We start from the raw sequence: 15,891 nt of genomic DNA on the forward strand, positions 1-15,891 counted from the left end.
CCAGCAATGTTGGGTGACTATTGCTGGTTTCTGATAAGGGAGGACCATTCTGCTCATAAGCGGAAAAAATAACTGTAAGTAGTACGATTTCCTATTTTTGCCTGCACTTTTGTCTGTTAATTGCTTACTTAAATCCAAATAAGTGTTCATAAAGTTTAAATATGTTATTTTTTATCCATTTGGAATGTTTACTGGTCATCATTTCTATTTCAAGAAATTAATTTACAAAAAAAGTAGTCAAGTACATTTAGATAAGTAAAAATTCACAATTTTTGGAAAAAAAAGCGTGTAGCCATAACATGAAAACGTAATGTGCTACGAACTTTCTACTGCCATTTTCGTTTTCAGCACATGCAATTTAATCAAAATCAGTTGATTTTGTTCATGTTATCGGAAAAAAGTTTAAAATTGTTGGCTAATGTAATTAAAGCTAAGGGTTTGCTTACCTCCTCTGCTGCATCCCATAATATAACTGCATAGATATATCATACCACCCCAGGTGCCTTTTTTATGTTTAACTTCAACAAATTCTCTTCCACTTTTCTCTCTCAGTTATCATAAAATCATTCAGCTCCCTGTCAGAGTTTGATAAACTTTTGGCATCCCCTTCCCTAAAAAATTCCTCATATATGAATGTAGATGCAAAATACCTATTCAGTCTGTCAGTGACCTGAGCAGGACCATTGACATCAAGTGGATCAAGGTGATTCAACCCCCTTCCTTCTACTCTTAATATAAGTAAAGAAGTCTTTGCTGCTTTTCTTGACATTGTTTGGCAGAGTTCTGGTAATCTGCCTTCACTTGACTAACCTCCTTTGCGATTTGATTGCAGAGTTGTTTATATCTACATAGGCTTTTTCATCACCTGATAATTTATATGCAACCCATGAATTTTTCTTCTCTACCACATGTCTCAATAGTTCATCTGAATTTATGTATAAGCAAGAATAGGCAAGTATTGCTCTCCTGTTACCTTTCCAATGTGCCGATGCGGCAGAAAACAGTGTAAGCTCAGGCTTACTAAAAAAAAAAAGGGGGGGAGGGAGGATTCCGATTATACTTTATCATATAAAATATTGGATACTATTCCTGAATATAGTTTAGCTATATTCAGCAATCATTTAATTAAATATGACAACAATTGAATAAAATAGAAACGGGTAATTAATCATTTAAGAAGGTGCGTAAAGGCAAGGAGAAATTCCCAGAAAAGAAAGAGAACTTTGATCCAGAGTAGGTCAAGACCGTTTTCTTCGGAAAAAGGGTTAGAGAAAAATAAGGGGGGGGTGAAAGGGAATGGTATAGAGATATATAAGGAGAACAGCACCAATTTGAGGTGTCTCTTGCCTTTTTCGTTGTGTAGAGGTGTTGGGTGGTATGGAGAGAAGAAGTTGTGTATAGGGTTGTACATGTGGAAGTTTTGTGAAGTAATGGCGTAAAATGTGAGGAAGGGAAAACTGCTAGTTGAGAAATAAAGCCGAAGGCTGCTGGAGAAAAGGTTTTCTAGGAAAAGGAACATGAAAATTGGATCCTGTAACATCAGAGGCAAGCGGTGGGACCTTAGGTATCTAGGACAGATTGATTTTTTTAGCAAGTTGATCAGGAAAGTAAGTTACCAATTTTCCTTTATAATGTTTCCTGCTATAAATTTATTTGGACGAGAAAGATTTAGTAGCAACTGGAACTCCCTTAAGGCATTCAGTGTTCCTGCAAAGTAATATGTGTTTCATAAGACAATTGTTAAGGATAAAATATTAACTCTTTAGAGAGAGGTGTTTAATGAACTAAGTTAACTTTGCAACAACATTATTTGAACTAAGTTAACTTTGCAACACTGGAGATCAGCATTTAAGGAATTGTTAGTGTATATTCGAGAAGTTGAAGCTGTTTGTGCAGTGCAAGGTTCCCCAAACTGGAAGGTGGAATGCAACATTCAAATCATCAGCAAAACTATCAATGGGATTTCCGGGCAATGCAAAAAGGGCATCAATATACAACAGGAAAAGAGTGGGAGAAAGAACTGAATCTTTGGGAACACCAGAATTAGTAAAAGGTTAGAAGACAGAGAGCCATCTACCATCACCAGCAGTGAGAAACCTGGATACCCAATTACAAAAAACAGTTGGTAAACCATAAGATGGAAGCTTATATAGAATACCTTTATGCCAATCACAATCAAAAGCCTTTGAAATGTCAAGAGCAACTGCTTGAGTTTCACCAAATGTTTCCATTGCATTTGACCACAGATGAGTAACATAAGCCAGAATACATATCCAGTGCACTGATGAAATCCATATTGGCAATCTTTAATCAAAAGTAAGGTTTCTAGATAGTTTATAAGATTTGGATGTTAATTGATTTCTCCATTACTTTAGAAAGAGTAGAAGTAAGTGCAATGGGACGATAACTGGAGGGAGGGATTTGTCACCCTTTTTAGGAACTGGATGGATATGAACAAATTTCCAAGCAGAAGGGAAAACACTGCTGGAACAAGTGAAAAAAGGCAACAGGAAACAGGAGTAAATTCAGGAGTACAGGTTTTGAGAACAAGTGAGAACCATCAGGACCTGGAGCTTTCTTAGAATCAAGATTGATCAAAATCCTTCTGACATCCTCTTGACAAAAGACCATAGGAGACACTGAATGGAGTGTAGTGGGATTGGTGGGAGGTAGTTTACTAAGATTATAAATACCCAGGTCGGAAAGAAAATAGGATGCTAGCAGGTCAGCTTTATCTTTTGCTGAAGTGGCAATAGAACTATCTAGTTTTGAAAGAGGTTGTAACAGAGGTTTGCAAAAGTTGCAGCCAATAGCTTTGACAAGAAACGAGAATGCTTGGCTACATTTGGACAAAAAGCAAGTTTTCTACACTTAGCCTGTTTGAAATCTAGTTTGGACTGAATAATAGCTGCTTTACAATTGTTGCGAGCTTTTGTGTGGGCAGAAAATGAATCTGGAGATTTGAAAACAAGCCAATTATGATATGCAACATTCTTCTCTTGGAGAGCCTAAGCACATTTATTATAAAACCAAGGTGTAGATAAAAGACGAGATTTTAAGGCAAGAGTGTGGAATAATTTCATAGACACAATCTGAGAAAACATTGACATCAGAGGATTTGAAACAGTAATCCGACCAAGGAAAAAAAAAATCTCACAGACCATCCCATTTTGCATTCTTGTAACGCCAAACAACATGAGGTTGAGAATGGCCACATCGGTGAAGAGATCACAATGTTGTGATATTGCCTAGAGGACCATTTACCTCGAACATGTATGTAGAAGAGTTGTTTGTGAGGAAAAAAATCACATACATTGGCTGCACGGTTAGGATTATCTGTTATTCTGGTAGATAAATGAACAATCTGTGCAAGATCATTAGTAACTGCAAAAACTGCATCTTGACCAGATGAATCCCCGTGTGAATAGAAAATGGAAGCCAGCTGGAGTTGTGAACATTAAAATCACCAAGGAAAATTACCTCACTATTAGGAAAGTTGGACTGGAGAAAGTGAAGTTTCAAAGAGAGGAAGTCAAAGAGTTCCAAATGATTAGTGGAGTTGGGAGAACGATAGAGGCAACAGATGAATTTGACAGAATGTGGTAGAGAGATTTTAAGCCAGAGAAGATCGAAAAGAGGAGATTCCAAATTACAAAGTCTCTGACAGGAAATATCAGAATGGACATACAAGTACCACCTTTGAAGCTAAAAAAATCACACAGAAAATAATTCAGACAACTGAGATGAGCAGTGGTTGAATCCACTGATAACTGGAATTCTGTCAGAAAAAGTACATGGGTTTTGGCAGACTGCAAGTAGAAATGGACATCGAGATGAGAAAGACTATATTTGTGAAATGTGAACGAGGAAGTGTGGAGGTTTAGATCTTTTTTGCAGATAAGTTTGTTCTATTGGTTTGACAATTCATGGTGTACCCAGTAGTAATAAAAGGTGGGGGGGGCATGCTGTATGAAGTAATGAAATTTTTGGACATGGTGTACACATGGTAAGAATATACCCAGCCAGTGGCAGATTTAGCACTTGAGAGGCCCCAGGCACAATTCAATTTTGAGGCCCCCCCCCTCTAAATATTTTCAGTACCACTACAGTGTGCATTCTACGCGCACGTTTTTACTATAGCACGTGCTCTAGATTTGGTGTTGCGGTTTTAATCATTTTGGTTGCGCAATTCTTTCATACATATTTTAACTAATGATTAAATGAAAACATGGCACAACTAAGCATTAATGATAATACGTATTCTACTTCAGATTCACTTAGTTCGCATAGATATTTCATATAATATGTAGGGATATTCGCATAAGAGTTTACTAACTTCTCATATGAAATTATAGTTTTATTCAGTAACGGTAATAATGATGAGTGTAAAAATTAAAAATGAAACAATTTTATTTTTTTGGGACCTGACATTTGAGGAACCCTCTATTTAAGAGGCCCCAGGCACGCGCCTCGTGTGCCTGTCCAGCACCTTGACATAATGTGGCCTCAGCAATGCCCCATGCATACACCTTCTTGGACTCCCTATAGTCACTACCTGGCAGAGAAATTATACACTAGCTGATCTGGATGCCTCCTAGAAAGTTACCAATAGGTTGTATGGTGAACTATCTAATGGCTGGCCTGCAAGCACCGTTTTAGAGCTGTACCCTTGAAATATAAGGAAGATTGGATCTTGCCATGATGTCCATCATAAACTCAAAAGACATCAAATATTTCTAAAGACATATTTAAAATAAATATTTAGACTATGTATATTTAAAATAAATATACATAGACATATTTAAAAGAATTGATTTAAATTTAAAACTTATTTAAAAAATATTACATCTATCTGAAGCAAAAATGACTGGTAGCAGGCCCAGAGATAGATCAAGAGAAAGTTGGGCTTATGGTGTCACACAACCATTTGAAGTAAGATGGCTTACTCCAGTTAGGGCTAAAAAGCTAACAGGAAATAAAACAGCATGGAGAAAAATAGGGAAAGGGAGGCTGATAGTCCAGAAGGACTAATTTCTACTACTACATCTAGCTTGGATATCCACTGGGTATAACAGACAGATTGAAAAATGGAATTGTACACTGAAAGGACAGAATTCACGGGGTTCCTGGGCAAAGCAACGCTGTCACTCCCTCTCGCTTGTGAACGAACTCACCGCTTGGCAGGTATACAGGTACACTGCCTTCACGTAAATGGTAATTCGATGTCAGTATGGATAAATGTCGCGAGTTAGCCAACTTTGAAAGAGGGATGATAGTGGGTGCCTGGCGCATGGGTCACTATCATGGAGGTGGTACAGAAATTGCACTATCCCTGTTCGATAGTATCAAGAGTGTATCAGGAATATGCCACTTCTGGAATAATATCTCATTGTGTAATATCTTTCTCCACTCACAGCGCTGTGAGTGGAGAAAGGTGGTGGATGAATATGGACATTAGTGTCTGTCTCGCACTGTTTCAGCCACCAGAGAGCAACAGTGGCACAAATCACGCCAACTTCGAGGGAGGTGCCACACATCTCCACCAAGACCATCAGGAGATCATTAGCCAGAATAGGTTATGGGAGCCTGTCAACTCACCAGAGTCCCATTGTTAACACCATGACACAGGACTCTACACCTCAACTGGGAGAGGCACCTCTGTAGCCAAGTGGGAAGGAGCAGCAGTGCGTAGCACACGCTTCCTGATTAGACCGGGGTTCGAGCCCGTCACCACCAAATACGGAGGATGGGGAAAGGTCAGGGAATGACCACCACATATCCCAGAGCAATATGGCCTTAGTTGCTAATGCTCCTAAAAACCAAATAACTAACTAACTGGGCAAAAGAACATTGGAACTGGACCTTGGATGATTGGAGATGGGTCTCCTGGTCTGATGAGTCCAGTTTCCAGTTATTTCTAGCGGACGGGAGGATGCATATCTGGCGGAAACTACATGAAGCTATGCACTCGTAGTGTCAACAATTAACTGTTCAGGCAGGTTGACGGTTGGTAATGGTCTGGGGCGTGTTCAACTGGCACACGTTGGGACCTCTGGTACATCTAGACACATCTCTGAATAGTCCAGGTTACATGTCCATCCTTACAGACCATCTGCATCCCTTCATGGTCATCGTGCACCTATAGGGAAATGGACTCTACCAGCAAGACAATGCATCTCCCCACAGAGCTGTGTTGACTAGAACATGGTTCAAAGAGCATTTTGCAGATTTTTGGAATGGCCTCCCCATTCACTGGACGTGAACCCTGTGGAGCATCTTTGGAATGCTGTGAAAAGGTCTGTTTGAGCTTTGATCCTCCACCCAGGAATGCAATGGATTTATGGACAGCAGTGCAGCAATTATGGATGGAAATACCGGTGGAACACTTTCATGTTCCACAGGTATTTCACAATGCCTCGCTGTGTGACTGCCCTTATCCCAGTGAAAGGTGGGCTTACATGTTCCAAGGTAGGTATCCCATGATTTCTGTCCACTTAGTGTAATTAGCATTAAGTTTGCGCACTAACTACTATTCCTTTCAAACACTAATATAGTTCCAAGGCAACCAGAGCAGTTTACAGCTTTATCATAACTGTTTGTATCAATGGACTATGTATGTTTTGCAGAAGCACAAGAGCATCATCTTGCAATGCATGTATATCACCTATGAGCAGCACCTCTGGACCATGGCCACAGAAAGAATGTTTGTTCACATACTTTTTTGTTGAGAGCCCATCCAAGATACTACAGTGAGTAATTTCATAACACATAATAAGTGCAATGTAAATTATTGTATATTAATCAACAACTACTAAGCTATAAATACCTAGTTTTTTTTTTTTTATTATTTTTATATACTTCCATCATTCTAATATAAATTTATTAATGAACAGTAATTACTGTTTACTGCTCACAAAAACTGCATAAATGCATTTTTCACTGTGAAAGGATGCAAGAATCCATTTACCTTTCCTGAAAGTCTAAGGTTATGCCAAATGACTACAGATATTTAAAAGGCGCTCGATTTAGTTTTTCACAAAGGCTTAGAGATCTTACTGTTCTACTGAAGACAAAATTCTTTTGCTGTTCAATCTATTTAGTTAGCATTAGCATTAGTAGGGGCATATGATGCAAGAAAGCAAGCTTATGCATGCAGCATCAGCCAAAAAAAACCCCTTCCACTTCACCCCTCCGTTCATTCGAAATACCTGTCCAGCTGAGCCTTAAATTTATTTAGGCTATCAACTTCCACAAAAAGGGATGGAAGTCTGTTCCACCAACCAACTACCCGCTGGCTAAAGGCAAATTTCCGCACATCTATCCTACATCTGTCTTTCCTCAATTTGAATTTATGCCCTCTCAGGTGATTATTCTGAGCAAGAGGCAGTATCCCATCAGCATTGAGCATGCTCAAACCATTCAAGGCTTTGTACACCTCTATCAGATCACCTCGCCGGTGCCTAGTCTCCAGACACTGTAATTTGCAAAACTTAAGCCTTTCTTCGTAAGAGCAACCCTTCGTTCCGTTCCCTAACCTTTTTGCCCTTCTCTGTACTCGTTCCAGCAGCTCTACATCTTTCTTGAAATGAGGCCTCCAGACCTGTATACAGTACTCAAGGTGTGGCCTGACCATTGCCTTATACAAGGGAATAATCACCCCCTTATCCCTGCTAGAAAAATTCCTGTATATCGTTGATAAGACACCATGAGCTACTCTTGCAGCCCGTCTGCACTGCTCAGAGAACTTCTTATCTGCCTGCACAATTACCCCAGGTCCTTTTCATTTTCTACCACTGTCAGTTGAAATGAGAAATGTTTCCATTGCATATAAAAAATGTTTCTTGTAAAATCTATTGTAATAGTCCTAATTAGCCCTTGATTATTGAAATACTTAAAGTTACTACAAAACACCAGTAGAAACCATTGCATAAACATAGTAGTGAAAAGACTGCATCAATAGAATGAAAATTACCAACCTCTATTCCTTAAAGAGCATTAATAATATTCAAATGGTTCAAACAATGTGCAGTGACAGCAGTTTATATACAATTTATATAAATCTATTTTATATAATGTATATAAACAGTTTACAAACATTTCATTGCACCTATCACACCCCACTTGGGTTGGAGATGTCTCAATTTACAGGAAAACAGGGAAAAAAATACTACACAATTTGTGTAGTATTTTTTTCCGTAACTTTTATGTCACTCTAGAAAGACCTGCTTTACATTCAGACAAATATGAAGAATCAGTCTTGTCCAGAAAACAGAAGTCTCTCCCCAATTGTGGATCTGAATAATGTGGTTTTATATTTCTATACTAAAATTTTACATTCTGTATTATTTTCTTTTTTTATGTATACATGATTCAACTCAGTCTTTTTAAATAAAAGAACATGAGAATTATTGCTCCCACCTCTCACAGATCATGAGGGCAGGTCTAGTGCATAGTGAGAGGATTTGTTTATGCTCTAACCCCAGTGCTTCCCAAACTTCTGTCATCTAAGTCACATTTAGAGTTAAAATGCGTACATATTCACAGCACATCTAAAGAAGTGGTTTCCATTAAACTCATTAGTGTTTTACCCAATCTTGCATCACACCAAGATAGGAGTACACAGCTTGGGAATCACTGCAGTATATCTCCTCGCAATACTACACTCACCAGTATCACAATGCTTTGAGAAGAAGTGTTTCGCAGTATCAAGTTATGCCCTATGAGAATAGTTAACATTTTATGTGCATATGTGTATATAAGGTTCCCCCATCTTCTTGTCTTATTATGTTGTCAATAGTATCATGATTTATATGTTGCATAAATGGCAAATGAGGCTCACTGTAATTTTTTTATGTATCTTATTGGCAAAATACTGTTTTTCCTCCTAACATTCCATTTTCTATTGGTATCATCTTCCCCATGGCTGGTATTGGATTTCTGCATCTGGGATGACTGGTCATTCTTCAGCCCACAAGAAAAACTCACCAATAATAAAATATTAAAGCACTCTCAAAAATGCTCTTTACTACTGTTATAATGAAATATTTTAGTCAAGCTGTATAAAGGATAATAAATCAAACGAACAAAATAACTCAGTTTCTATATATGTATAGAAATTTCCTTATTTTGTTTATTGAGTTATTAAATACCATTGCATTTTGTGTCTCAGATCCATATTATCTGTCTGAATTAAGATTCACAAGACCATCTCATTCTAACTATTCCTGGGAGTTGCATTAAAATGTCCTATCCTGTCATTATTACTCTAATAATATGCAATTGCAGATTGGTACAGCTGAGATTATGGTACATCCATAATAACACGTGAAAATTGGGGGTTACTTAGGAAAGAAGTATCAGTGCAACAGTCCCTCATATCTCATTTCATCCATATCAGAACATGAATGACATGATTTTGATGATTTATCCAGTGGTCAATTTATACTGAAAAAGTACTCTTAATAGTAGTTTTTCAAAGGCTGATTTAATTAGGAAAGAAAATTTAATCATTTATACTAGTTACTTACACTGTAACTAGTATCAATGTTTTAAGGAAGTCCAGATTGCTATCTGAAAATTTACAAATTTAATACTCATAAATTCCCTTTGCTGTAAAGGGCAGCATCCTGAACCTTTCAAATCTTCCCGAAAGAAACAATACTTTCATTTAGAAATAGGAAAAATATGCAGGGTTAAAGTTAACTAGAGAAAGTCAATAGTTTTAAGCACAGCGGTGAGCCTCCTTGTAACCCACTTAGCAATCCACATTGGACTGAATGCATTTCTGGATGTTTGTATGTGAGTGTTATCCAGAAAAAAAATAATAATAAATAAAAGTAATAAAATAAATATTATATTTTAAGAGAATGTTGCTTTCGAGGGGTTGCACAGTTTACCTCACAAGATGATAATTTCATCTCGTTTGAGGTTATTAATAAAAACGTAGGCGAGATGAAAGAAATCCATAATGAATGTGATGTAAGCATCAGTTCGGATAAGGGATTGAAAATGCACCATCTTTACTGTATATGGTTTTAACTTGCAAACTGAAGAAATACACGATCAGGATAAATTGTCTTCCGATAAAGTAAATATCTAGCTTTAATATGGGTTTCGTAACCGTGACAAAATGAGCACTGAATGCATACATATATATTTATCTGTGTGCGTATATATATATATATATATTTTTTTTTTTTTTTTACTTTCTTACTGGAAACGCATAAGCTTTGGAACAAAATCGCTGTGAACTTAGAACGTGCTCTTTATTCGCATTTCAGTAACTCCATCTTCAGCTTACTCAAAGTAGTTTCTACGAATATGCAACCTTCTTTCTAAAAAAAAATGTCTTTGGTCAACGGGAATCTCTTAGGGGCATATATACATACAGGTAAACATATGTAAAACATCGAATAAAACATAAGGTGTACCCCGTTACCATTTGGCAATCTAGGCTTAAGATCGCTATTTTGTCGCACTCACCTTCATGACGACTCATTATTACAGTATATAAATAAAGCGACCCGTGTAGAGTGCTCCGATGCTGTTGACGTGTACCTCCGTATCTCCTACATACACGGGCTGCACGACAAAAATAAAATACTCAAAAACTATATAAAATGAAATCGCTTAAATTTTAGCCATTTTACTCGTCAGCTCATTTGCAACCTCAACCACAGCCTCCGTTTCATTCTTCTGTTCATCGTCCAAAGATGATGATGTGTGATGACGTAACAGTGCTTAAAATAACCAATAAATCAATCTAATATGTGATATTATTAATTATTCAATAACATTCAAATGTTTTTTATGCGTCTTTAAAGTTCATTAATTAAGTGTAAAATAAATATTAAAATAAAATATGACAAAATGGCGGCGGCTGTTCAACGTGTGAATGTATATAGGGTGTTGTTCGGATTCGTTATGTTCATTCTGGTTTAAAAGTCTATACAGAAATTATTTCAGTAATATTTAATACTAAGGTAAATATAAGTTTATTATATAAAACATAATATAAATAAAATGAGTTGATTGCTTTCATGTTTATATACATATTTGTCTTGATGTTGGGTATCATATAATTGATATTTCTGACGTGCAGATCACCTTATGAATTCACTTTAATGCAGTGCGGAAATACTTTGCAAATTCGTGATACATCCTACGAATCTACTTTGTAATAGCATTTTTTGAAAATTAATTCATTTCCTCCTGGATGAGACAAGTGGCTCACCCAGAAATTTTGTTTAGGTAGTGTGGTGAGGGACTTCTGTGCCCAGTTGGTAGCGTACAGTACACTTGACAGTACAATTACGTAATATAACACAAGATGTTCTTGGGGAATTATTCCCCTCAGTCCTATTCGCATCAGTGGGGTTGCTTATGGATTGGACTTAATACATATGGGTCCCATGAGTTTAAATTCATGTGACCGCTGAGGAGGTGGGGGAGAGTTCATTATTTAAAAATTTATGTGATCGCTGAGGAAGGAAGGAGGGTTATAAAGTTGTTTTTAGTAGCCTCTTAAAGTTATGTACGTTTATATCTATATACATGTATCAGCACAACTGACATACATTAATGTATCAACACTTATAAAAAAAAAAGTAAATTGCAGCCATTATCAACCCACTGCAGGATGGAAGCCTCCTCAACAATTCATGTTGAGGGTATACTCACTAAAACAAACAGGAAGTCCCTCGTGTGAAGGAAGTTTTCTGTTTTTAAGTGGATTTACATTACCTTCCTTGAAATCTCATGAAAGCATACATAGATTTAGTTATGTATGTGTGTGTGAAATGTTAAATATTTTCAAGTTATAGTTCATAGAGACAAATTTATTCCCAATCCAACAAAAAAATAATGCTCATTTAGATGATATCATAATACAAATGTGATGAAAAAGAAAGTTTTATTAAAATGTTTATGTTGAAACAAAATGCAATACAAAGAGTTTAAACCAAATAGAATGCAAATAATGGGATTATTTTAAACAACAAACTTTAATGTCTTAAACATTAATAACTATAAATATAATATGTAGATGATCCTTCTGTATTGTTCATTTTTTAAAAAATCTCAAGTTTTCTGCCGACTGAATATATTTCTGTTTTGTTTTTCATCCCTTTTATTTCATTTACAATTTAATTTTTCCCATTTGAATAATTTTACATAATTTTAATTGAATTAATTACTATATTTGATAACCACTCTTATACCACATGAAATTAACAACACAGTTTATTAAGCTTATTAAGGAGACATTTCGGGCATCTTACCAATACTCATCATCAGACATCATCAGACATCAGGTGACTGCCAGCAGCATGATCTGATTATGGGTATCAGTCAGATGACCGAAACGTCTCCTTAAATGTATGGTGGTTTGGGCTATAAGCTTAAACTATATTATTAATTTCACATGGTATAAGGTAAAAAAAAAAAAAAAGGTAAACTGCAACCATTATCAATCCACTGCAGGATGGAAGCCTCCTCGACAATTCATGCTGAGAGAAATGGACCACACTGGTCCAGTGCGGGTTGGCAGATCAACCATATTTAGCAATCAGGGGCTTGAACTCCAGTCTACTCAAAGAGCGTGTGCTACTGCACTCCTGCTCCTGACCACTTGGCTATGGAGGCCATTAAATATAGTAATTAATTCTTCATTGAAAACAACCACATAACGTTCTTCTCTAACTATAATTTTAATTATATTTAAATGCAGGAAACATCTTGTACGTGTATAGAGATGCAAATGTAGCTTAAAACAGTAGAATTTGCTATCTGAATTTTTTTTTTTTTTTTTTTTCAAAATTTTTTTATTTTATTTTGCTCCAGGTTTCACTTCAAGAAATTGACACATTTATTATTTATGTATAAGAAACAAAACTGTCGCAATAATATAATAAAATCATGATTCCACTTATATGTAGCATTATGAATGAAATGTAATACTTTGATATGATACATCACCGTAAAATAAAAAGGCTACAAATTCACCATTGCATAAATCAAAACAAATAAAAATGTATATAATAGTTAATTTGTAGACATTTTATTATATTTTCAACAGAATTTTTATGTATCACATCAGGGCGATTCGTGGTATACAGAGGTGGCAAGAATAATTTACCCAGTGTGCTTGGCTTTTTTTCTCCGACACATCAGATATGCTAGGGTTTTTTTTTTTTTATTTTAGGGGCTTGTTCTTTAAATTTTTATTTATGTAGTCCCTTGATTTAGCATTAGCATTATCAAGGGCACATGATGCAAGAAAGCAAGCTAATATAGCATCAGCCAAAAAAAAAAAAAAAAAAAACCCTTTATTTCACCCATCCCCTCGCTCCAAATGTTTGTCAAGTTCTGCCTTGCATCTATTTAAGCTATCAACTTATACAACCACAGATGGAAGTTTGTTCCAGCAATCAACCACCCGCTGGCTAAAGACAACCTTCCGCACATCTATCCTACAACCGTCTTTCCTCAATTTAAATTTATGCCCTCTCAGGTGATTATTCTGAGCAAGAGGAAAAATCTCATCAGCATTGATCATGCTCAAAGCATTCAAAGCTTTGTACACCTCAGTCAGATCACCTCGCAGGTGCCTAGTCTCTAGACACTGTAATTTGCAAAACTTAAGCCTTTCTTTGTAAGAGCAACCCTTTGCTCTGTTCACTAATCTTGTTTCCCTTCTCTGTACTCGTTCCAACAGCTCTACATCCTTCTTAAAATGAGGCCTATTAACCTGTATACAGTACTCAAGGTGTCCTGACCATTGCCTTATACAATGGGATAATCACCTACTTATCCCTGCTAGAAACATTCCTGTATATCATTGACAAGACACCATGAGCTACTCTTGCAGACCATCTGCACTGCTCAGAAAACTTCATATCTGCCTGCAGAATTACTCCCATGTCCTTTTCATTCTCAACCACTCTGTGTGGTACCAGCGGAGATGGGAGAAATCCCAGGTGCCGTCTGACATGAACATACCTTGTCAGTGTGGTACCACAGAGTTGATGGTGCCTCCGTAGCCAGGTGGGAAGGAGCAGCAGTGCGTAGCACACGCTCCTTGATTAGACTGGGGTTCGAGCCCGTGACCGGAGGATGCGGAAAGGTCAGGGAATGACCACCGCATATCCCCGGAACAATATGGCCATAGTTGCTAACGCTCCTAAAAACCAAATAACAAACAAACAAACCACAGAGTTGATATGTTAATTTAGGATTACTGCTTCCCATATATAGTACTTTACATTTGTCAATGTTAAACTTCATTTGCCACCTCTCAGCCCATCTCCTCAACTTTTCTAGTTCCTGTTGCAGCAGTGTATTGTCATTAGTGTCATTAACAACCCTGCCAACCTTTGTATCGTCTGCAAACTTGGACATTAAGCCTGATATACCATCATCAATATTGTTTATAAATACAGAAAACAACAATGGACCCAACACTGAAACCTGAGGGACTCCACTAATAACATTAGTCCATGATGAGCAGTGTCCATTGATTACCACTCTCTGTTTTCTCCCACTCAACCATCCCCTTTATCCATAGCAGCATTTTGTCTCCAATGCCATACTGCTCCAATTTGAGCAGCAGTCTTCCATGTGCGACAGTATCAAAACCCTTTCTAAGATCCAAATATATGATATCAAAGTTATTCTTTGCATCAAGTTCCTTTGTGACTACATCATAGTATCCAATCAAATTAGTGAGACAAGACTTCCTCTTAACAAACCCGTGCTGTGTCCGAGCTATAACTGAAGTCTTGTCTAGATGATCCTGCAATGCTACTTTAACCAATGCCTCCATTAATTTCCCTTGAACAGAAGTTAAACTAACAGGTCTGTAATTACCTGTGTCTCCCTTTGACCCTCCTTTGTGGATTGGGGTCACATTTGGACATCTCCAATCCATGGGTACCTCTGCTGAGTCCAGGGAAGCTCTCATAATTATGGCTAAGGGTTTGCTTACTTCCTTTGCCGCCTCCTTTAATATAACTGGATAGATTCCATCCACCCCCCAGGTGCTTTCTTATGTTTATCTTCAACAATTTCTACTCCACTTTACTCTCAGTTATTACAAGATTATCTAGCTTACTGCCAGAGTTGAACACACCTCTGGCATTCCCCTCCCTGAATAGCTCGTCATGTGTGAATGTAGATGCAAAATATTCATTTAGTTTGTTAGCTACCTGAGCAGGATCATCAACAGTTTAACCATCGATATCAAGTGGACCAATCTGATTCATCCCACTCTTTCAAGAGTTTACATAAGTAAAGAACTCTTTGCATCCTTTGCCAAAGATTTCTCGTAATCTGCCTTCGCCTGCCTAACCTCCTTTGTAACTTGGTTATAGATCAGCTTATATATATCATAGGCTTCTGTGTCACATGTTAATTTATATGTATCCCATGCATTTTTCTTCTCTGCCATATGTCTCATTAGTTCATGTGACATCCATATAGGCCTAAACCTTGAACAACATTTCTTAGTTGGTATGTAAAGCCTAGTAGCTTCCAAGATAAGTTCTTTGCATGCTTCCCATTTTGAATTTGTTGTTGGTAACATCATCAGTTGCTCCCACTGTATAGAATTTAAATACTGTCTCAAACCACCATAGTTGCCTTTATGAAAGCAAAAACCTTTCCCTTAACTCCTGATGGTAGTTACCTCTTTGAGTAAATCCCACTTCAGCACACTGTGATCACTGCCACCTAGTGGTTCCTTTATTTGCAGATTCTTAATGCATGAAGAATCACTACTGATAATCAAATCAAGAGTATTATTCTCTCTAGTTGCCTCCCGAACATGCTGATGTAGAAAACAGTCATCCAATAAATCCACAAAAGCCTTGCTATGAGTGACAAACCCACAAATTC

General features: G+C 37.1%; 2 protein-coding genes across 3 annotated transcripts in view; one reads left to right on the forward strand and one right to left on the reverse strand.

Annotated features, from left to right (window-relative positions):
* The window catches only part of Kcmf1 (Potassium channel modulatory factor 1), a 195,742-nt gene extending 185,045 nt beyond the window's left edge, over nt 1-10,697 (reverse strand). The window contains exon 1 of the mRNA XM_090385569.1: nt 10,483-10,697. Coding sequence (XP_090241695.1) covers nt 10,483-10,498 — 16 coding nt within the window. The 5' untranslated portion in view covers nt 10,499-10,697. The remainder of the gene's footprint in view (nt 1-10,482) is intronic.
* A 185-nt stretch (nt 10,698-10,882) lies between these two features.
* The window catches only part of LOC150078315 (dymeclin), a 97,317-nt gene continuing 92,308 nt past the window's right edge, over nt 10,883-15,891 (forward strand). For both annotated transcript variants that reach the window (XM_090384743.1, XM_090384742.1), the window contains exon 1: nt 10,883-10,982. The gene's annotated coding sequence lies outside the window, so the exon portion shown is untranslated. The remainder of the gene's footprint in view (nt 10,983-15,891) is intronic.

The sequence above is a fragment of the Mastigoproctus giganteus genome, chromosome 11 (genome assembly GCF_048544385.1).
Source record: "Mastigoproctus giganteus isolate SK-2022 chromosome 11, ASM4854438v1, whole genome shotgun sequence".
Lineage (NCBI taxonomy): Eukaryota > Metazoa > Arthropoda > Arachnida > Uropygi > Thelyphonidae > Mastigoproctus > Mastigoproctus giganteus.